The sequence below is a fragment of the Microchirus variegatus genome (genome assembly GCF_963457635.1).
Source record: "Microchirus variegatus genome assembly, chromosome: 23".
Classification (NCBI taxonomy): Eukaryota; Metazoa; Chordata; class Actinopteri; order Pleuronectiformes; family Soleidae; genus Microchirus; species Microchirus variegatus.
The window spans coordinates 18358771-18382765 of NC_139824.1; the positions used below are offsets into that span (position 1 = coordinate 18358771).

Here is a 23995-nt window from a genome sequence, read left to right on the forward strand (position 1 = left end):
AACGGCATCGTCTTCTCAGGCAAAAACGTTCTTCAAAAGAATCACAGAGACGCTTACAGAGAACTTCGTCTAAAAAAGTCCTGATCGTTCACGAATAACGAAGCGAACGCTCGATAACGTAGCAAAAAAAAAATCGCTAACTCTTCCTCTCGTCTGAGCTGCTAGACCTGAACCTGAAGAAACCTTAGACCAGGTCCCGTTCTCTTCCATGGTTTTAAGATGATTTTATCCGTCACAACAGCAGGAAACTAATGTTCTTCTTCCTCCTGCTGCTGCCAAAACAGGGACCAACCATGCAACAGTTAGTATGAACCCGTCACATTTTAACCGCGTCGGCAGATTATTTATTTTTTAACTTTATTGTCATTTCATTTTTGATTCACCCTGGTGTTGTGCCGTCTGACCACCAGGGGGCGATGATAATCAGTCTTACGTGACGTCGATGTTGATTGTTTTTAACTTGCAGGAACCTTAAAGGGATAGTTTGCATTTTATTGATATATAATAATATAAGGTACTGAAGCACAGTCCTAGTGCGAGAATATACTGTGGACAGCATTTTATTTGCCGAGACATTTCCACATTGTTTTTGCTGTAAAACTGGGACGTCGTCCAAACAGAGGACCTGACTGAATAAACCCATAACGATATAAAATGAGCAGTAAATGTTGAATGTTTTCAGACAGACATTTATTTTAATTATTTATCTAATGCTGTATGGAAGAGGAAATACAAACGACTGATTCTGAAAATGAATTAAAAACAACGTGGACTCAAAAGATGTTCTTGTACCCTCACAATATCAGAGTCCAGACTGACTCTATCTTCTGTTTTGACCAAAAAGAACTTTAAAGCATTCCTCTAATCAATGCAAAAGACGATAAGATTCAATATTGGCACACAAGGGCAGCAAATATCATGTAAATCCTCATGTGCACACTTTATTCCAGCCTTTTACTTGAGATTTGTTTCAATAACATTTCATAAATAAAGTCATGATTCATGTACTAAAACACAGTTATCTGTTATAGATAACGTTCATTGTGACAGAAATTAATGCACAAATCCTCTTTCAGCGTCTCCCCACACAAAGACACACGATATAAAACTGAAAATTGAGTGTAATCATGCAAAAAATATTGAGTTTTTTAGATAAATTAGTTATTTGATCATCAGACAGTGAATCTGAGATACACAGAGGACGTTTGGATTGAAGAAAATAATAACAAAATTGACAAAAAGTCACTTCCTTAAACAAAAATAATAGCCTGACACTGTTCTGCACCTACTTACTGTGTTTCTGTCAAGTTTTACAAGTAAAAGATAAGAAAAATTTAAATAAACAATAAAAACTGGTGATATTTAATCCGACTGTGATAGAATGTGAATTAAACAAACACAGCAGCATCGTAAGGATTTTAAGTTTACTCTTCATTTGATCACGTGGGGAAAAAATAGGTGAAACTTCTTTTAATTATGTCTTATTTACAAAACCGTCGGCAGTGTTTCAGCGACAGAAGTTGCACACTGGATTAATATAATAATAATAAATCCTTTTTTTTACCTTTTTACTTGTTTTTATTCTAATTCTAGTTTTTAAATTGAACTTTTACTATTCCTTTATTGTTTTTTATTTATTATTATATTGTATTATAATAACTGTGCAGCACCGGTTCAACTGAGGTTGTTTTTAAATGTGCTTTATTAATAAAATTGACTAATATAGATAATATATTAATATATATAATATATTCTAAAATAATACGATATATTATAATAACCAATAATAATATTAATAATTCATTTAATTTTTAGTTCAACATTTTTAAAAAATCCCTCGACTTTTCACGGCCCACGTGCAGTACCCTCAGGGTCCACCAGAGGGCAGCAGCGCACACTTTTGTCCAAACAGAACACACAAACACAAAGTGAAGACACACTGTTGCCCCACATTATGTGATTGAAGTCACGTGTTAGTGTGCGTCGGTGCGCGTGCGTCTCTTCTTACCTCCGCGTGGGGCACGGCGCTGCTCGTGAGCGCGTGCCGGTCTCGCTCGCGGGGCCCCGGTTCTCCTCCCCGGTAATCGTCCTCGCGGAAGTGGGCGCTGCACACGCGCAGCTGCCGCAGCGCGGACCGCGGAGTGTCCGCCGCCACGTTCATCGCCGCGAGCCACCGTCTCGTGCAGTCGCGGTCGCGGTCGCGCAGCGGGATGCGGTGGAAGCGGAACGGCGACCACGACACGTTCTTGTTCGCGCAGCCCGGAAACGCGCACATACGAACCATTTTACTCGTTACACCGAGTCCTCGGGGGTCGCTGTGGCGATGTCGACGACCTCCTTTCTTCTGTTGATGTGGAGCGGCGGAGGGATACACGGAGAGGAAATGTAGTTCCAGTCCGTCAGGACAGGGGGCGGAATTAGGTCCAGGGTCTTCAAATGTTTGGTCCGTGGACCACATGTGGTCCATGATGGACTTATTAGTGGTCCAACTGTGAAGAAATAACTAAAGAAACAATTTTAACTGTCCTTCAAAGAGTAGTTTGATAGGTTTTATAGCTAGCTAGCTTCTATTAAAGCAGAGTTTCTCAGTCCTGGAGACTTCACTGCTCTCCATGTTCTAGATGTTTCTCCTGCTCCAACACCTGATTTAAATGATCTGCAGAAGCCTGATAACGAGACAGGGATTTGAATCAGGTGTGTTTTAAAGGGACACTGTGTAGTATTTATGGGTTTATATAACCCAAAATCCACTTTTTTTATACATTATGTGCTCCTGCATTGTCTAGTCGCTGTATAATAGTTTTGTTTCATTTTCGTAGTGTTTCAAAAAGTCATGTAAAATAACATGGTCGTGGGCCGCGGTTGCATAGCCACTGTTAGCAGCGAGACGCCATGTTTCTACCGGAGCCTGTAAGGACAAACGCAAGAGAACAAATCGAGCGTCGCTTTACTTGTAGCTGAAGTCCCGCCTCCTCTCTTTCCGCTTCGTCTGCTACGGCCACGGTAGCTCCGCCCTCTCCCTCGCCTCACGAACCTCATCTGCTGACACGGAGAAAGACGACGAGGATGACATTTGACCAGCTGAGGACACCGTAGCGCTCAGGGAAGGGAGGGGGTGAGCAGAGGAGCAGGTCTTTGTTGTAAATTTCAGCCTCTCCTCTAGATGGCACTATAAACTGCTTACTTCACCTTTAAAGCCTGTGCTAATTAGCATTTAGTTTCTGCTGGATTACGCTAATAAAAATATAATATAATAAATGGAATAGGGTGTTGATGCTTCAGCTGAGAATTTCATCAACGCTTAATTTTTCAGATCTTGTGCCTCCTCATGTTGAAGTTCCGAGTTCATGTACGAAGTTCGGTTTCGATACGTGAAAGCATTCCCGATATACACGAGCTAACTTCCTGTTCTGTTTCGTCTGGCTGTGACGGGCAAATGCTTCGGAAAAACGCTTGGCTTGGTCCGAGGATCGTGTACGTCAAGTCCGGAAATTGAGTATAAATAGGTCTTAAAAAGTGCCGCATCACCCATAACACTATGTAGTTTTTTTTAGATAAAGGAGTTATTTCGTGATCGTCATAGTGGATCACGAAATACTCGTCTTATTCCCACAACAACAACAACAACAGAGGACGTTTGGATTGAAGAAAATAATAAACAAGACAAAAAGTCGACATCAAAGTCACTTCCGAAAAAGAAAATAAAAGCCCTGCACCTACTTACTGTCTTTCATTCAAGTTTTATGAATAATTTCATTAATTATATCCATTTAATTAACATTTAGTTTCTTCTAGATTACACTAATAATAATAATAATAATAATAATAAAAAGGAGGGGAGTTGTTAGAAGATGGACATAAAACATTTTATTTTTCGTTTGTCAACAAATGTAAACATCGCTGAAGCAGCTGTGCAATTTTGAACAAAGAGGAACAAGGAAGTTCATTTAAAACAAGGATATTTACATTTTCAACTACAAAAAGGAGAAAGTTCCAGATGTAGTTTTCCTGCGGCCGAGTCACATGTGCAGGGTTTTACGTCCTCACAGACGTCGTCTCGCTCGCTCTGAGCTCCGAGTTGTACGAAGCGTCTTCTGAAGTTGCACCGCCAACTGAACTGGAGAGCGTTACGGTGCACGGAGCACACTCGGCACAAACAGGAAGTGAGCTCACGTTTCATCCTCGCAGGGTTAAACACAGGAGCGTTCACCAAACACAGTCCTGTATTCACCGTGAACAAACAGCAGAAACTGCCGCCGAGCCACCACCTCCGCACTTGGGCTTGGTCTTTACCGTCGGCCTCAGAAATCGCTGTCGTCTTTGTTGTCGTCGTCGTCTTTGTCGTCGCCGTGCAGGTTGGTCCACGTGAAGCGGTGAGCGCAGAAGAAGCAGACCTGCGTCAGCACCAGCTTCAGTCCTTCCACGCGTTTCCTCACTTTACATTCTTGGCTGCACTTGCGGCACGAGCGGAACTCGCGCAGGAGACACTCTTCGTCCACGATGAACTCTGACGAGCTGAGAGAGAGAGAGAGAGTCACTAAAAGAGTCAGGGCCTCACGCTCAAAGTGACCCGGGGTCAGGAGGGGCGAGGTCAAGTGGAAAAAGTCCAACAATTCAGGAAAAATGTTCAGTTTAGTGATTAGAAATTAAAACGATGAACTAATGAACTAAATGGCCCCCACGCCATGCACAACCCAATATTTCCCCATTAGTTTATTCTATTATTTAAGTATTTATTTGTTTTTATTTTGTTAATTTCCCTTCGTTGAGGTCCTTATTTGGGAAATACCAGTTTGCCTTGAATATAATGTTTGACTGTTTACTTTATGAATTATTTGCTGTGGGGTGGGAAAAAAAAAAAATCGATTCACATAGGAATCATGATTCTGAATCGAATCATAACCTTCAAAAATCGATTTTTATAATGTACAGTTTATTTTTGTAACTTCTGGGAGAAAAATGCAGCTTTTATTTAGTTTTTTTGTAGCTTTTATTTCTTTTGAATGAATAAATGTTAACTTTTGCTTTTTTCGTCATCGTTTTTTCCACGACTACAATACGTCCTGAACACCAGCGAGGTCGTCACGAAACGTTGTTTTATTCACGACGCAAACTAGTGCAACTGAATCATTAGTTCATTAAAAACATGAGTTCAGAGCACAGACTTCTTAGTTTTTAACGATGCTGTCGCTAAATACAACAGAATCCTCTGTTAAACGTTGAGATTTCAGACATTTCTTAGCTAAATATGGGAGATTAGCGCATGTTTTCAGGATTTTTAAGTCTTTTATAAGATTGTGCTAGAACTGCAACTAACGATTATTTTCATAACGGATTACTCTGTCCATTAAGTTCTTGATGAATCATTTGGTCCAAAAGATGTAAGAAAACTTTAAAAAAAAGCTGGATATGACAATGTTCTCAAATGTCTTTGTTTTGTCCACAAACCAAAATGATTCAGTTTGAATGATGTCTTTGTTTATGTGGAGCAAAGAAACAAAGAAAATCTTCACATTTAAGAAGCTGAAATTATCATAAATCTTGTTTTAATCATGAGAAGAGCTAAATACCTCCCGAGGTCCACCAGGTAGCGTCCGTCTCCCACACTTAAAGACATGCCCAGTTCTCCCTCATCGTCTCCAATGATCGTATCAAACGCTTTGTTCGCCGTCGTCTGACCTGGACTCTTTGGACTTTGACGAGCTGCGTCCGACATCTTCAAAAACAGACGAGCAACACAAAGTCATCATCAGAACGACATCTTCATCACTCTCTGCTGTTAAACAGTGACGTGACATAAACACAGTTGACAGTATTATAAATTAGAGACGAGCTGGAACCAGATCACGGTCTTAAAAATGACAAATACAGAACCAACTGTCAAGTGTTCTGATTCATTTTATTGAGGTTTCATTTGTTGAAGGCCACACTCACATGTTCTTCTGCACTCGCAGGAGAATCAGAGTCGGGTGGTGACGTGTATTCATCCTCACACCGGAAGACTTTCCTAAAGAAACAACGAGACAAAGCAGAAGAAGAAGGCTTTAACTCCATTTGCAAACATTTTGTGTTTCTGTATTTTTGCCCAAATTTCAGTAACAATAATCATTCATTTTCAAACAGAGTGGTTTATTTATTTATATATTTCTTGTAATTGTGCTTCCCTCCCTCTGTTTTTACCCTGATTTAAAAAAATATATATTATTTGCTTTTGCCACCGATGACGTCAAATGACGCAAGTCTATTCCTCCGATACTGTTGATTTTATAATTTTTATATATATTATATACATGTATAAATATATATGCATACCTATACATGCATATATATATGCATACATATACACACACACATATATATATATATACACATATATACATATATATACGTATATACATACACGTGTGTGTGTGTATATATATATATATGTAAATATACACAGACACACACACATAAATATATATACACACGTGTATATATACATATACGTATACATATATACACACACACACATATATATAAATGTATGCATATATATATATATATATATACATACATACGGCATATATACATATATATATATATATATATATATACATACATACGGCATATATACACATATATACACATATACACACATATATATACATATACAAATATATATATACATATACAAATATATATATATACATATACACATATATATACATATACACATATATATACATATACACATATATATACATATACACATATATATATACACATATATATATATATACATATACAAATATATATATACATATACACATATATATATACATATATACATACATATACACATATATATACATATATATATATATATATACATACATATACACATACATACATAGTTCAGTTGTAAAGGGTACAGTGTATTTTAGGTCCATTCTGAAACTGAATCCAATAGCCAAACATCCCTAACTTTTTGTGAATAGTATTTTATTATTATATATACATATATATATACACATATATACATACATATACGTATATATCTTCTATTACTGAATGTTTTTCATATATATATTCTACCTTCTACCTTGTTTTTTTAAGAGACCTTGTTGTTGATAAACTTGCCTTGCCTTGGTTCGCCTTACGCGCATGCGCATAGATGGTCCGGGCTGTTCCTTTGGTGGGACAGCACGGTTGGGGAATATCGATGGAATCGCGGTGTTTTTCAGCGTAGTTCTTACCATTCCCGGGCCGTACAGAGAGAAATCTTTCCGTTTGAAATGGAGACTGCAAACCCTCAGGTGAAACAGATGCTTGTGGTCAGTGTCCTCCACGTAACGCGGGTGGTTCACGGCGCGCAGCCACGCTTTGCATCGCTTCGGGTCTCTCAGCGGCAAACGGTAGAAACCCACATCCGTCGAGTCTTTGATTTTTTCAGACGAACATCCCGTCACAATGCACGTCTGCACCATGTCGACAGAAAAACGCGAGTCGTTTAAAAGTTGGACGAGCCGAAGGATTCACCACGCGAGTTTGTATGTTTGTAGGCGGAAGCAGTGGGTGTGGCCTAGCGCGGTGCATTCTGGGCGTTGTTGTCGTTTTACATGAGCGAAATTTTGATTTTTTTAATAGACGGTGAAATATCTACAAACACTTTGTGTGGGGTTTTTTTTGCACCCAGAAACGTCATATTAGTTTTTATTATCATTTATTTATTTACACAGAGTTATTTCTGTCACAAAATAAACGCAGTATAAAATGATTTTACGCAGATAAAACACATGTTAAACAAAGTGCTAGCATGGACTTTGTTTACATGACAGTGACTTAGTGACTGTGTGTTGTGGTGAATAAACTTTATTCGGTCACATATCGACTAAACTAACCGTTCGTGACGATGCTCTGGAGCCTCTTCTCCTTCTTCGGGCTCGGGCCCGGGCTCTGGAGCCTCTTCATCGCACTCGGACTCCGGCTCAAACTGGTACGGTGCTAACGCTACTGTCCATCCAGCTCCGGCAGCCATTTTACTGCCGCGGAGGCGGAGCTATGTCACGTGAATGGCTCACAAAAAAAAAAAGACGCGGAAGAAAGGGGTGGAGTCAGCCGCAGCTTTTTATTATTTAAAGCGACAGAGCACTAAAAAGCTACGATGAAGACTTGTAGTTCTAATAATAATAATAATAGTATAAATGTACTTCTTAATATTAAAATAAATAACACATGTTCAGTTATAAAAGAGTGATATTTTAAAAAAAAAACTTCTTGATGTCTTCGTTTTTATAAAATGTGTTAAAAAATAGTTTAAGTCACCATTGTTGTTAACGTCGCAATGCACTCTGGGTAGCGTCGTCATAAGGTTGTGTGGACTTCGGGACTATGTTGTGATTTTTTTTTTTTTTAAAGAATATGATTGTATTTTAATGGGGACAATACGGTTAACAGTTTGTATACAAAGAGTGCAACTGATGTGCTGTACATGGAGTTTATAGCTATTGCTAGTTTGTCCCTAGTTGGGCTTTTTACGGTGGCCGACAGGGGCAAACGCACTGCAAACCCCAAAACGCCAGCAAATAAGTAAACACCGGCGCATGTTGTGACTTGACATTCTCTGCAGGTTTCAACAAGTCAAATTTAAGACTTTTTAAAGACCATAATGAATAAAATTTAAGACCAATTTCAAATCCATACTGGCAAAAAAGTACAAAACAAAAGCTTTCATTTAACGCGGCGCGCGCACAGCACACTAGCTAGCGGTGCTCGATAAATTGTCACCGGGCAGCACAGGTCACCTACTTTAGTTCCGTGTTGTAGTTGTATGTTATCGCATCCACAAAAACAGAAACATTTCAAAACGAGACTGAAGTTTATGCATGTTTTAAATAAAAGTAACGTTAATAGATTTTCAAAACCTTTCAAAGTTGTATTTAAGACCTTTTGTGAGATTTTAGGAGGATTTAAGATATTCAAATTATTGGAATTAAGACTTTTTAGGACCCCGCGGATACCCTGACACACACACAGACCTCAGATCGAAGAACCAGGAAGTGTCCTCCTCTTCTTGTTGTTGTTGTTTATCCAACCCACGTCTATCTGCGTAAGCGTGGTCCACGATAACAACCCGGTGCACATCAGCCGGCCACTGCACTGCTGCATCTGACGTGTCCGTGTGTGTCTGAGTGGCAGCATCGGTCACATCCGGACAACACTGCAACGCCACACTGACTGAACGCTTCACCGACCGAGGAGGCGATTTCTCGGCTTCCCGTGTGACCGGTGTCGTGTCCGACGGTTCGCCCAGGAGAGCGTCCAGAATCTCTCGTCTTTGGCGCTTTTTGACGCGTCTTTCACTCGCTTCCCGAGCGGGTTTAGACTTCTTATGTGGGAAAATTGTCGGTGCAGCATTCCGGTTTAGTCTCCGTTTGTACCCAGGCGGGCAAATCAGCAGTTTTATTCGATTAAAAGCATCAAATGAATCGGGAGTAAAATGTCGCGAACACAGCCGCGGATCTTTGGGAAGTTGTGTCCGTCCACAGGCGTCTTCCCACTGCTTTCTCCTCTTCTTGTCGGCAGGAAACTGGTGTAAACTCACGTCACTCCCCTTGTTTCCCTTTGACTGGAAATTACATCCAAACGCAGCGCAATGCGGCATTTTACCCGAGAATGACTTCACCTGTGCGCATGTAAACAAACACTGGCGTCTAGCTAGCTAGCTAGTCTACCAAGTGCAACCACCCTACGTCATCGCCCCCAGAGTGCATTGCGCGCGGAAAGCATGGCGTCCTCTGTAGGTCAAAATAAGGATTATAGATTTTTAAATCAATGGCAATATTTTATGTGTTTCGAACTTAGTACAAGAGAACAATTGTGGCTCATTCGGGCCTAAAATTACAATTAATCAGTTTTAGAAGTTGTTTAAAAAAAATAATAATCATACAAGCTTTCTGATGTGAATATTTCATTTCTTTGCTGCTTTTGACAAAAAAGATAATTAAAAGAAACCAAAGCAAACCATAATTATTCATTTCTTTTCATTTGTAAACACTAACATTCACTGTATATTGTATATATTTCCAGATTGTCTTATGTTATTGTTGTTTTATTTTAATGTATACATTATTTAATTTTATTTGGTTGCCTATTTTACTGTTTTATTTATATCTGTATATTTAGTAGGGGTGGGAAAAAAAATAGATTCACACATGAATTACGATTCTAATAATCCACGATTCTGAATTGATTCATAAACTTAAAAAATCGATTTTTAAGTTTCTATTGAAAGAAAATATCAGTTTTTGTTTTTTTGTGTACACTTTATTTTTGTAACTTCTGGGAGAAAAAGGCAGCTAGTCTACGCTTTGATTTATGCAAGTTATTTTTTTGTACAGAAAGCAAGTTTTATTTGTTTTGAAGAAATAAATGTTAATTTTTGTCTTAAGTTTGCCTTTGTGTGATCACATTATCACATTATCTTATACAAACAATATTGTTTTGATGCTATAATTTGTCCTAACACTATGCATCAAATACATTTTTGAATTGAGAATCGGTTGAATCGATTTTGAATCGAATGGTGACCCTAATAATCAACAAGAAACCTAAGAAACAATTCCCCCCAGGGATTAATAAAGTATTCCGAATCTGATTCTAAAAAATAATCTTTAGTTGCAGCCCTAATATCCAGATTGTACCTGAACAGTCAGATTCTGATGTCACATGTCTACACACACACACAGTGTACGGACAGAGGGGCTAAAAAGAAGGAGCTAATAGATGTGTTTCTATAAAACATAATGCTGTGAGGTCCAAACAGCATCGTTTTATTGCTCAGTTTTCTGCGAGGGTACAAGCAGTGAATTACATTTGCTTCTTTATTGTCCTTATGTACACGTGTCAGTTACAAGCTCACAGAGCAGCTGATGTGGAAAAAAAACAATGAATGTATAACTGTAATAATAATAATAATAATAATAAATACAAAAACAGAGCACCCCCCCTCCCCTATCCTCACCTCTACTACAAAAACAAACCATGATGGAGAGAAGAAAAAAAACATGTTTTTTTTTGTTTTATATCGAGTCATTTTCACACACAAACGCACAAAGGGGGAGTTGTGGTGGTTTACAAATCATTACAGCACATGATTATCGCTTAACTTGATCAAGTAGAATCATCGATAATGGAGATCGAACCGAGCGGACGTCGTCTGGAAGAACTCAAACCCCCACCCCACACACCCACACACACACACACACACAGATTTGCATTGAATCAGCCAGAGAACTTTGATGCTAACGAGAAACAACAAGGAGAGGGGAAACAAACAAGAGGACGTACACAACTGTGTGTGTGTGTGTGTATGTGTGTATCAGTCCATTAGCTTTCAGGTAAATAGAAGGAAGAGTCCGATTATAACTTGTAGTACAGGATCAGCGTCTCATGATTTTCTAATCAAATAAAGTAAACATTTTTACTGCTTTTTCCAAGTCATCGAGTTTCCAAGGAGTAGAATAAGTGAACAAATAATAAACCGGCTCACGTAGGGTGGAGGTGGTGGAGATGGAGACTCTTTCTACTGCTGCCGTCTGTGGTTTTTAGTGATTTTTAGACTGTTGTCATGCTAATTAAATCATATAAGGATGTTGGAAATGCGGCCTTTCCTGTGTTACTTCAAACTGCCAAGCTACTACACTTTATAGACAGATTCTCTGAAATCCAGTTCCCGTTTTGACCCGGTTTTTACTCCGTCCTCTCACATACGAGCCTAATAAATGCAAATAAAGAAGAAGAAAGAAGAAGGAACTTCACCTGAGAATGCAGAGAGGTCTGTGACAGACTGCGACATGCTTGCATTTAAAATGAACAGGAAGGGGGGGGAAAAGCAACAATATACAAAATAGCTATGCATTTGTACATATATACTCAAACATTACAGGTGTATAGATACAATTTTCTCCGTATATTTTCTAATGTAATTGAATAGCAAATGAAACATGATGTATATATATATATATTTTTTTTTAAATCTAATGTGAAGAAAGCACTCACTGCTTTAGTTTAGTAAAGTGCTCTAAAGTGACGAGAGAGAGACTAAACCGACTGGAAATAAGAACCTTTCATCAATCAAGCCTGGTTCGCCGGGGACAGACCATGTGACAGGAAGTGACAGGAAGTGACAGGAAGTGTCAGGAAGGACACACGGCCGGACGAGGACATGCAGATGTGAAGGCAGATGAACCAGGCTCAAACACACACACACACTTACACACACAGGAGACTAAGTTGCATAAAAACGTATGTGTTTGTGTAAACATGCAGGAACACACAGGCGTACGTTTATAGGAGCTGTGGCCAAAGTGTGCAGCGATTAAGTACAAAAACTATTCTTCTTCTTCTTCTTCTTCTTCTTCACCAGAGTCCGTCTCTCATCTTTGAGCTCGACTTAAAAACGCCACAAAACCTCAGACCTCGTCTTTTGCGTCAGAGTTCCATTTCAGAAGGATTCATTTGTCGTACGAAACAACCGCGCGTATAAAAACCGACGAGCATCGCCGTAAAAATGTGTTCTGATTTCCGAGTAACACGAGATACCGATTCATTTTATTATTTTTTTTTACAAAATATGATATCATTTTGGAATGAAACCCTTTAAATGTGTAAAAATGACACTGAGGTAGGAGGGATTTGTGGCGCTCCAGTACTGAATGAGGTTAAAATGGCTACTATGGGCAAGATATGGCTACCTGCGTACGTTATAGACTCAGTAGCACGACGAGGATTCAACACAAAACTGTTTTTTAAAGAACATGTTATCGAAAAACGACGAGCACTTCAATCTTCTGATTTTCTGATTTCTTTCAAAGAACGATGAGTTGAATTTTCAATGCTAACTTTAAGGAAAAACGCTCGCGTCTCTGAGCAGCTCTTACTGACCGGACACCGAGAGACAAAAAGAAAGAAAAAACGGGATGAATCTCTAGCAGCTGTTCAGACGAGTCGGTGAGATCATCGAGAAGGAACAAACGTGGACAGCGGTGAGATCGGCGGTGAGATCGGAGGAAGACTTGCAGGCTGGCGTCCGTCTCTGAGCGAGATGGACGTCGTGTGTCGTCACGGTCACAAGAGTCTATCAAAGTCTCGCGCACACACGCACACACACACAGTTGCACACAATTCATACGCAAACGTGTCTCTCATTCCACGGCGAAGCCACACGTCTCCTCGATGGCCGTTAGCAGCTTGTCGTACAGCTTCTCGTAGCTCTCGTAGGGCGGAATGTCGATCCGGTTAAAGCTGAAGAGGAGAGGAGAGAAAAGAAAAAGAGGGTGAACACCAATGAGGCCAGAGAAAAGATTTTTTAAAAAAGGCACCGTTTTTTATTATTGTGACACGTGACACGCACCAGGTGTGGGCTTTGGGCAGGTTGTTGGCGTTGGCATCGATCTGATGAATGGTGAAGAGTCTGGGACCTGCAGCGCCTGCAGAAACCACAGAGAAATCACACTTTATATTCATATAACTGTTGAGCTTCTCCCACAGAACCATTCGTTTGGAAAAGCAAAACAACAGCAACAACGACAGTAGAGCTGAAACGATTAATCGATGAATCAATTATTAATCGATTATTAAATTAATCAGCAACTATTTTGATCATCGATAATCGGTTTGAATCTTTTTTCATGATTAAAACCAGATTTCTGATTGTTTTAGCTTCTTAAATATGAATATTTTCTTTGTTTCTTTGCTCCACATAAACAAAGAAATCATTAAAACTGAATCATCTTGCTTTGTGGACAAAACTAGACATTCAAGAACATCGTCATTTCCAGCTTTGACAAACACTGATCAACGTTTTTTTTTTAACATTTTCTGACATTTTATGGACCAAACGATTCATCGATTAATCGAGAAAAAAACCGACAACCAAAATAATCGTTAGTTGCAGCTCTAAACAACGGAGTGCCATAAATACCCTGTAGAGCTTTAAAGCCCTGCAGTGGAACTCTGGACGAGCCGGTGACAAACTGCAGCAGTCGCGCCCTCCGCTCCTCGTCGAACGACTCCACGGCTTTCCAGAACCACTTGACGATGTTGCTGTCGGGCGTGCAGTGCTTCAGACGGGTGTTGGACTTCCAGTCTGAGATGTCGATCTTTCCCAGGCCGCACACGATCAGCTGAAAGCAGAGAGAGCGAGAGAGAGGTCAAACTCAGGCCGAGCTAAGCTGCTCTGTGCCGGCTCACAGTGCTGCACCGAGCGTCCACAGAGGCGAAGCTGATCACCGCCGACAACGTCGCTGCCAAACTATAAATACGTCATATCTTAACACGCACGGCACATGTTTAGACTCTAAATGGCCAATTTCTCGCCTCAAATTATCTTAAAACTGCGTTCCGTGACACAGAAAAGTGAAGTCTTTCTCTCTCGGACGCCATTGCTCACTGTAGCCAGAAGCACAACAACCTTGCGTAGCGACCCCTACTGATCGGGCGGGAAATTGCAGCGAAAAGTATGAAGGCTGGAGGGGTCTCCGTGGTGACGCAGTTGGATAACGCATTACACTGTCGGAGAAGTATAATGTGGCCTTTAGTCGACTAGTCACGATTACGTCGATTAATAAAAATCGACGACAACTAATTCAGTAGTCGACGCTTTATTTTCTCTCTCTAAACTGCTGCGGCACCTTCCACTGCCGCGTCCGCCTCTCTGTCCTCGACACACATGCGCAGTAGTGGTGATCTGGGTCAGCCGTGATGTCACGGGAAGCTACACCAGACGGGCTCGCCGGTGTCATGGCGACCCGGCGGCAACGGAGCTCAAAAGTGTGGGAGCATTTTGAGAAAAAGGGGAAAAAAAGTGTGCGATGCAATATCTGCGATATAGGTGCCAACATTAGCGTAAACAGAACGCTAGCTTACCACTTACTCGTACTGATAGCTGTAAACGTTAACATTAGCGATGACGATTTGATTCATTAGCTTTAGCGCACATATTTCATGTGTATTTCATGTGTAACGTTATAACAGAGCCTGATCTGTTTTACTCAGCTGTTTGCACTTTATGTTTGTTGTTACAAGCTTATTTCATTAAATGTTTAATGTTTAAAGAACTATCGTTTTAATTGTCTTCATTTTTAGTTAGCGTATACCTTAAACACTTCAACCTTAAAGCTAATGAGAGCAGGTGCGATAAACTGTATGTTATACATGCAATTTGCATCCGATTAGTCGACCAATAGAAATAATCGTTTGTGGCAGCCCTACTCTGATGTTATTCGTTGTGTGTGTGTGTGTGTGTATGAAGGCATGATTTTACCTCCAGCTCCTTCTCGTCAAAGGACTTCAGAAGGTGTTCAGGGATGACCTCGTTGAAGCCTTTCTGCAAGGCCAAAAACTGAGCCTCGATGCCGTGCAGGAAACGCCAGTTCACATACAACCTGCACACAACAGTTCATTATTATTTTTGTTATTATTATTATTATTATTATTATTATTATTATTGTTATTGTCCAACACAAGCCGAGCACCAACAAGACAGAGGACTTAAACCCCAGGTGGTTCCTACCTCACATACTCCTTCTTGGTGTCCTCTGTGACAGGAATACTTTTGCCGTTGGGCTTCAGCTCGTGTTGGATGATTTCTCCGTAGGCGTTGTGCTCCACACAGAAAGTGTGGTCCAGGACACCAGTGATGTCGTTGTCCCTGAGCAGAGACACAGAGAAAGTGCAATTTATTACAGAGATTAGATGTGTTCACCTAAACCAGCAGCAGAGGGCGCCATATCACTATCTTATGTGAGCTCTGTCCTCCTTATATATATACACAAGATAAAAGATGTAGGAAAGGAGTCATAATAAAGCTCCAGCTCCTTCAGCACTCACAGGATCCAGACGAGGCTGTTGTGTAGGTCAGGATCCACAGACTCCATGTCATCCAGTGTGATGGGTTTGCCCAGCAGCTGTTTGTAGAAGGGCAGAGTGAAGCCTCCGTCGATGTAGTGGCCGTGGAACACCGCCATGCCCATGATACGACCCACGAAGTGGAAGTACGACAGATGCTCCTGCAGACGCAGTCAGAGAGAGCGATAACGGTTTAATCCATCATTTTCAAAACAACGCATCCGCTAACAAAGAAGTTATGGAGTTATAACTCTACCGGGTTGACAGCAGAGTCCGGGTTAATCTGCAGAGTGTAGATGTCGTCTCTGGAGTACTGGAACAGGCCGTAGTACGGGTTCAGCATCTCGTGGGACAGCAGATAAAGCCACTCCCTACATCACACACACACAGAGATTCACCGTGAAATACCATAAATAACAATGAATGTAGTCTGATATTTAAAATAAATATAAGACGTTACCTGGCTACGCCACCATAGTCCAGTCCTTCCTCTCCTCTGAACTTGATCATCAGTCTTTTCCACAGATCCTTCGGACGCATCTTCATCACTTGTCTGTACGACTCCTGCAGAGTTACAGAGTTCATTTGACATTAGACAGGATTTAAAAATGTAACTCTGAGCATTCCAATTCCTATCTTAATCCTCAATCTCAAAAATGCTCTCCCTCTAGTCCAAGTTCTGTCCTGATTCTCAGAAAAATTAAGTTGAGGCCAAGTTTAAGGGCTGTATCGCCCTCAATATTGAGATTTTCCAAGACCACCCTTGGAAGCAAGGGCTACCCAGAATGCATTGCGTGTTTTCACATAACAAAGATGGCGCCGAAAGCAGCGAAACGAGTACGATACAAATGAAGTATTTTCTTTGTTAATAGAGATATAAAAATGATGAAAACCATTGTATTATCTTAGTTTAGGCCCATATTATGGATTACTGACGTCATTGTTGCCTAACATTTATTTTACGATTACGATTTTGTCAATAGCCGGCCGGTGCGGACAAGCGACAAGTACGGATGACGTAAATGTGTTCTTCTTCTTCTTCTTTTTTGGAGGCGACAGACTGGAAGCAGCTTTGGCGTTATTCTGCCCCCTACAGTCTGAAGACGTATCTGCATTTAAGGGGTGTCCCATTTCTAAGGGACAAAATAACCCTCAACACTTGGTTTTTAGGGTTATTTACTAGACTCAGTTTGGAAGTTATTAACACAAAGAAATTCATGTATTTGCTGCACAGACAGACATGCACACACATGCACACACGCGCACACCCACACACACACACGTGCAGAGCTCGTTCCTGCACTAAACCCTCAGTGAATCTGTTAAGGTGTTTTTTCCTCACACTTCACTTCCCCTCCTTCCACAGCTGTCACGTTGACGGCCGGTGAAGTCATATTTCTTCATTGCACCACTTGTAGTTATGCAGTTATGTCTGGCCCTGCACACACACACACACACACACACACACTTGCTGCCACTGCTGCTGCTTTTGCTCCTTTTCTCACCCCCCCCTCCCCTTTGAAAAAACCCTTTAGCTGTTGAAATCATCCAGAAAGAATGTCTTTGCTTTGGTAGAACAAATGATCGGGAGAGAGAAAGAGAAGGAGTAAAGTCATAGATTTTTTTTTGTCTGTGGTGTTGTGAAGGCTTTTCTGTTCTGCTTTTCCCTGGAAATCATAAAGAGCTTCTCAGTACTGGTTCTGCCGCTGCTGCCCCAGGCCTTTTTCGGGCAAACATCGTAAACGGGGTAGAAGAAGAAGAAAAAAAAAAAGCCAGTAAAATCCAATCCAAAGGGTCTCGGTTTGCCATTGTTTCCACGCATGTTTAGAGTCTGCGTTTGAAGCGATCAATGAATACACACACACACACACACACACACACACCGTGGTACAAGTCGTTTAAAATGTGTGTGGAGAGCATGTGTTCTGCAGCTGCTTTTTTTCAAATTCAAAAGTTTACATTCGTCACGAAAACTGGAGGTTTAAGCGTCACGTTTATAAGAATCACAACTACAGTTTTTACGGCGATTTCACGCCTATAGTTCGATTGCTTTGGTCTGCGCCAGTTAGAGAAATGTTACAATGCAGCAAACAGACGTGGGTACGGTTTGCTTTCACATATGCAGAGTTCAAAATGAACCAAAATAGACCACAAAGACCATCGGCACAGGAACCAGACTAACCCTGGATTTCCACCGGGCGCATCACTGCCGCGGAAGGTCTCAGACCGGTTGATTTGGTCCCTTGGTTAGGTTCGTTTGTGTAGGTGTGAATGTAATCTCTGTACTTTGGTGCGCACCAAATCAACCTGTATCTGCTCTACTTTGGTACGGTTCCTCTGGTGTGAAAGCAACCAAGCCGAATGGGATGAAACGGTCTGGTTTAATGCATGAAAGTGGCACGTTTTTCTCAAAATTAGGTCTTCGTGGTCTATGTTGGTTGGTTTAGAACAGGGGTTCTCAAAGTTTTGATACCTGAGGGCCAATTAAGGAACCCAACATTGGACTGAGGACAAAAAAAGGAAGAAAAAAAACCCAGAAAGAAATCCCATTTGTAATCATTTTAATGACTGGATTGCAGTTCTACAGTTTACCCTCATTGGTCTGTATCCAGTAATGTCCAATAAACATTTAACAAGCTTAGTAGCTCCTAGATTAAAACTATCAACTGTAATTCATTGAGTTGAGAACCGATGGTTTAAAACCGATGGTTTAGAAAGATGCATATGTGAAAGCAAACAGTCCGTCTGCTACATTGACCGGTGCGGACCAAAGCAATCCAACTGTAGGTGTGAAAGCGCCCCAAGTTTCACGATCTGTAAACGTGTTTTGCGTCCTTCCGCAGTTTGACCGACTCACCTCAAAGATCTCCTCTCGACAGACCTCGATGCGGCAGTGTCCGGCCTGAGGCTGCTGCTGAGACAGCTCCTGTCGCAGGATCTTCAGCTTCTGCACCAGGTCCCTCTTGTACTTGGGCACCGTCAGACACTCGGCCTCTTCGGGTAACTGGGCTGGTGACAGCAGAGCTGGCTGAGGGGGAACAGGAGGCCCGACCTGGTCCTTCAGCTGGATGGGATGACTGGAGAGAGAGATCAGAGGGTAGATGTTGGTGAGCAGATGAGCGACATCAGAGAAGTTTCCCTCTCCAAAAAGCCATTTGCTGTGCTGCAGCTGTTTACTGACACACACGGTCATAATTATACTGCTTTGGTGGGGGCAACAGATTTACATACAGATAGAGGGATACGTCCTGTGGGGAATTATACACAGACCCTCCATCTCAAATATCCTCTAACCACAGAAGCGAGAGAGGGAGCTCTGTAAAGACATTCTCTTCTCGCTCGTTTTCAAAGCTCAGAGCCCTGAAGAGAAAACTAAGCTCTGAGAGTAAATGTGATCCAGACCATGTGGACAGGAGGCTGGGGAGGCTTTGACCAGACGTTTAGTGAATATCACCACAAGGAAACGACACGGGGAGGGAGATGAAGCCCAAACAGGGATATTAAAACAAGATTTCTGATCGCTTTAGCTTCTTATAAGTCTTTCTTCTTTGGAGAACATCGTCATTTCCACGTTTGACAAACACTGATCAACGTTTTTTTTATCGTTTTCTGACATTTTAAGGACCAAACGATTCGAGAAAATAATCGACAGATTAGTCGCAGCTCTGGTTATGCGACACTACGCTAATCTCTCCAAATGTCAACCTCTAGCTGCTTCAACAGTTCCATATAACAACAGATCTTTAGTACTTATTGTGAGACCACTTCTGCATCATCATCAAACCAATGAAGCGTCTGCGTTTGTGTAAACCAACGGTCGTTTTCTCGACGATGTGCAACAAATGATGCTCTGACAGATGCAGAATCCAGCTGCTCTAAACTTTGTGTTTGCCGAGTCAAAGAGTTTGTCCTTGTTTTGCAGCTTCACAAAGAGCAAGGTTAAGTGGAGAAGATGGTGAGAGTCTGAGGAATCCTGACCTTTGTCTCCTGTTGCTCTGTCGGAGCTTCCATAATCTAATTAAGGCGGAGATACGTTATTAAAAACTCTTGGCCGAGGATGTGCCACGGTCAGTGCTCTGCTCCTCCTCCTCCTCCTCTTCCTCCTCCTCCTCCAGCCCTCGCTGTGGTGTTGGTGGTGCGATGCCTGGGTGGGCCTCGTAAAAACATAATCAAAGAGGACAGCAGCGAGGAGACGCTGAGCCAGCGGAGGACTTCTTAAAAAGACGCTACTGTCCTCTGCTGGGAGTGGACTGTCTCGCCTGCTGCTGCTGCTGCTGCTGCTGCTGCTGCTGCTGCTGCTGCTGCTGCTGCTGCTGCTGCTGCTGCTGCTGCTGCTGCTGCTGCTGCCCAAACAAAGGCAGCACCAGCAAATATATAAAGGAGGGAGAGGACAAGCATGGAGCCACCCGCACACTGCAGCTCTCCCTGTACAAGTGGGTTCTTTGGTTACAAAGGTTGAAAAGGGTCTCATCTACTTGGGCTTTCCAAACTAAATGGGTGCAGTGTTTCACTCGTCTATCCCTGTATAATCAAGTCCGCTGCTATTTATTTTATTGGCAGGCGCCGAGGCTCCGAGCATGTCAAAGAAAGGCTAAAACTGCAACAGAGCGATCCCGAGAAACCACCATAGGAAGAAAAGATGACCTTTAAACAAAATGGAATGAGTTGCGTTTGGCTCCGAGGCTCGAGAACCATATAATAAAACATAATTTCAGCGCATGTTTTTTTTTTTTTTTCCCCCTTTCCGAGGACACACGGTGTAATTAAAAATAAGTTTCGACATAGTTCATCATCTCTGGTTTCCAAACGGGACGAGCTCCGCATATTTGATGGTAAATATAGAAAATACAAGCACAGCAAAGCCGGGGAAAATCTGCCTGAATTGGAAGGAGAGGAAAAAAAATGGAAACGGTGGAAATGGTTCCTGTTGCTGTGACAGCTTGGGTGAAATATGGACTTTTGGTAAGAAATATTAACTCTGAAATTCAATGTAAGGGCCAGAGTGTTTTATTATTGTTATTCCAAGGTAGAGGGAGTGAGAGGAGCTGAAGAACCTGCAGCTGAACCTGCTGCAGAGTCACCACAGACAGACAGACAGACAGACAGACAGGGTGTGTCTGCGTGGATGTTTGTCTAACACAAAGTACACTGGCCTCTCTTCCACCACAGCTGGCACAGGTGGACTGCAGTGATTTTGAATAACTGTTGGGGTGTGAAAGCCACAGTAACCACCGCCACAACACGTACCCCACATCACCACCACCCCAGATCACCCCCACACACCCACACCCAGAGAATCAAAGGGTCCTTTATGAGGGCTGGTGCTCAGAGCATCAGCTGGTGCCCCGCTCTGTACGCTCTCTAAGGTAGAGACGGAGGTCAGCCTCTGCTGACTGTGCAGAACACGGACAAACTCACTATATTACTTACTCCAATAATATGCCTGTGTTTTGCTAGAAAAGAGGTGTGACCTCTTAAGTGGCACGCGGACATTTCAACGTATGTGAAGAGAAGGAATCCGGCAGCACATGTGCAGACTGTGCAAAAGTCTGATGTAATGTTTCGTACGGCTGCAAACGTACGGAGGAAGCTCAGTATGTGAGAAAGAGTGAGGCAGACCACAGTCACGCAGCCGTGTCTGACTGTCTGACATCTCAAGGCCTTCATCAGTCTGAGGTCGACGGCCACGGGGCCGTCGGGGTCTGTGTCCTGGTGGATCTGTGTCCTGGTGGATCACTCTACTGAGACTCACAGACATCAAATCTGTTCTCCAGCAGTCAACAAACTGAGAATTATGGGTGTGAAACGATTCACTGACTAGACAATAAAAATGGGTAAGAGACGACAGGTAAATCATCAGACAGTGAGCTGTGGCTACTGACTGTAGTTTTTATCAGAATGACAATGTCACAAAAATACTTTGAGTGATTTTCAAAATAAAAGTTTGGTTTTTTTTCCTTTTCTGATTTCTTTTGCTCAAACGTCACACACCAGTATAAATTAAAAGACACTTGGGTCATGCCAACATCAAACCTATCACCCTCAATGTGCATGGACAGTTGCAGAGAACTGAAGTGGTCTATGAAAAAGAAATCAAATTTAAATATCCCTCACCTCATCCCTCCCTTTCAAACATATAGAAGAACCTGGTACGGCAAGTTCCAGCTATCTTTACAACTCAAACGGTCAAGTCAAGTCAAATTTATTTATAACGCACATTTACAAGCGGCTGAGCCGCAACCAAAGTGCTTCACAGAAAGTGCTTATGTGCTAATACACATTGGAAAATGGCCAAATGCAAGTAAAAATAAAATAAAAGGAAAGGGTTAAAATACAATGACTGAATTATAATAATATATATAAAAAAGAGAACATTAAAAGGTAACTAGGGGACACTATTGGATTGTACTTAAAAAGGAAACCAGCTCCTGTAAATGTTTATATAAATGGCCTATACTGGGGTAACAATGCATAGGTTCTGATGATAATGCACTCTTCTCAGTGCAAGTATTTTATTTTCCATTTTGACTCAACATAAAATAACTGATTATGTTGAGCAATAGTTCAACTTGTGTCAAGCCTCTGAAATGGAAAGAACTCCCAAATATGGCAAAGATCTCCTGTGATATAAAGTTTACAGCTCTGACACAGAATGTATGTAGACGGCGTTCTCTTGTAATGTTCAGGGCTGATCCGTACGTTTCCTCACAAAAAGCTGCATTTAAAAAAAAAAACGAGAGCTTGCAAATTCTGACTTTCCCAAAGCTCTAAAAGTCTGTCTGGGCTCTTTTTTCAAATCTCTCCTAATAAGGAGTCAGACGAGCCCTTAATGATGCAGACTGGATAACATAGCTGGGCTTCAGCTCACCACCAGGGGCTATTCTGACACATATGGATGCTATTTGACCAAATGACCAGATGTTGATTTCCCAAACATATCCGTCGTGCCAGCCGCTGTTATTGCAAGAGATTTTCACTAAGAGTTTGCGCTAAAAAAAAGCAAAAAGGAGAAGAGAGAAGAAGAAAAAAAGCTCCACATCTCTGTGCTCTGCTTGTTTTTTGTGATTTCTACTTCAAGGAGTCAGCCAGCATACCTGAAAGCAACCTTTCTTTTATCAGCGCCTCATAGAAAACAATCACAGGTTCCTCGCCGTCACTTTGACTCAATACTAAGCTGAAGAGTTAGACATTGAGCTGTGTGTTCTGTGGAGGTATGAGAACATGCACCCAGCTATAACATGTATTCTGTGGAGCTGTGAGAACATGCACCGAGCTATAACGTGTTCTGTGGAGCCGTGAGAACATGCACCCAGCTATAACATGTGTTCTGTGGAGCTGTGAGAACATGCACCCAGCTATAACGTGTTCTGTGGAGCTATGAGAACATGCACCCAGCTATAACATGTGTTCTGTGGAGCTGTGAGAACATGCAGCCAGCTATAACGTGTTCTGTGGAGCTATGAGAACATGCACCCAGCTATAACATGTGTTCTGTGGAGCTGTGAGAACATGCACCCAGCTATAACGTGTTCTGTGGAGCTATGAGAACATGCACCCAGCTATAACGTGTGTTCTGTGGAGCCGTGAGAACATGCACCCAGCTATAACATGTGTTCTGTGGAGCTGTGAGAACATGCACCCAGCTATAACATGTGTTCTGTGGAGGTATGAGAACATGCACCCAGCTATAACGTGTTCTGTGGAGCTGTGAGAACATGCACCCAGCTATAACATGTGTTCTGTGGAGCTGTGAGAACATGCACCCAGTTATAACGTGTTCTATGGAGCTATGAGAACATGCACCCAGCTATAACATGTGTTCTGTGGAGCTATGAGAACATGCACCCAGCTATAACATGTGTTCTGTGGAGCTGTGAGAACATGCACCCAGCTATAACATGTGTTCTGTGGAGCTGTGAGAACATGCACCCAGCTATAACATGTGTTCTGTGGAGCTGTGAGAACATGCAGCCAGCTATAACATGTGTTTAGTGTTATTTTCCCTGGTGGGGTCGACTTCATCCAGCCTCTCTCTGCTGACCGAGCTGGCTGCAGTGAGAGGCTTCATCCAGGGCAGGAGAGGACATTTTGGCCGGTCCTCACT

General features: G+C 41.8%; 2 protein-coding genes across 3 annotated transcripts in view; both read right to left on the reverse strand.

The window, feature by feature from the left end:
• Window positions 1-3962: 3962 nt before the first annotated feature.
• LOC310943971 (uncharacterized protein) lies at window positions 3963-8020 on the reverse strand (the record flags this gene model as incomplete). The annotated part of the gene is made up of 4 exons (XM_083909667.1): window positions 3963-4515; window positions 5571-5716; window positions 5935-6007; window positions 7884-8020. 4 exons carry the CDS (start codon window positions 8018-8020, stop codon window positions 4302-4304), a joined length of 570 nt encoding a protein of 189 aa, XP_083765793.1. The 3' UTR covers window positions 3963-4301.
• A 2915-nt stretch (window positions 8021-10935) lies between these two features.
• The window catches only part of LOC310943750 (E3 ubiquitin-protein ligase SMURF2-like), a 51142-nt gene continuing 38082 nt past the window's right edge, over window positions 10936-23995 (reverse strand). For both annotated transcript variants that reach the window (XM_083909387.1, XM_083909386.1), the window contains exons 12-20: window positions 18749-18968; window positions 16352-16455; window positions 16148-16262; window positions 15874-16052; window positions 15557-15694; window positions 15308-15428; window positions 13967-14168; window positions 13397-13472; window positions 10936-13287 (exon numbers count right to left, since the gene is read on the reverse strand). In XM_083909387.1, the coding sequence (XP_083765513.1) occupies window positions 13188-13287; window positions 13397-13472; window positions 13967-14168; window positions 15308-15428; window positions 15557-15694; window positions 15874-16052; window positions 16148-16262; window positions 16352-16455; window positions 18749-18968 (1255 nt within the window). In that variant the 3' untranslated portion in view covers window positions 10936-13187. The remainder of the gene's footprint in view (window positions 13288-13396; window positions 13473-13966; window positions 14169-15307; window positions 15429-15556; window positions 15695-15873; window positions 16053-16147; window positions 16263-16351; window positions 16456-18748; window positions 18969-23995) is intronic.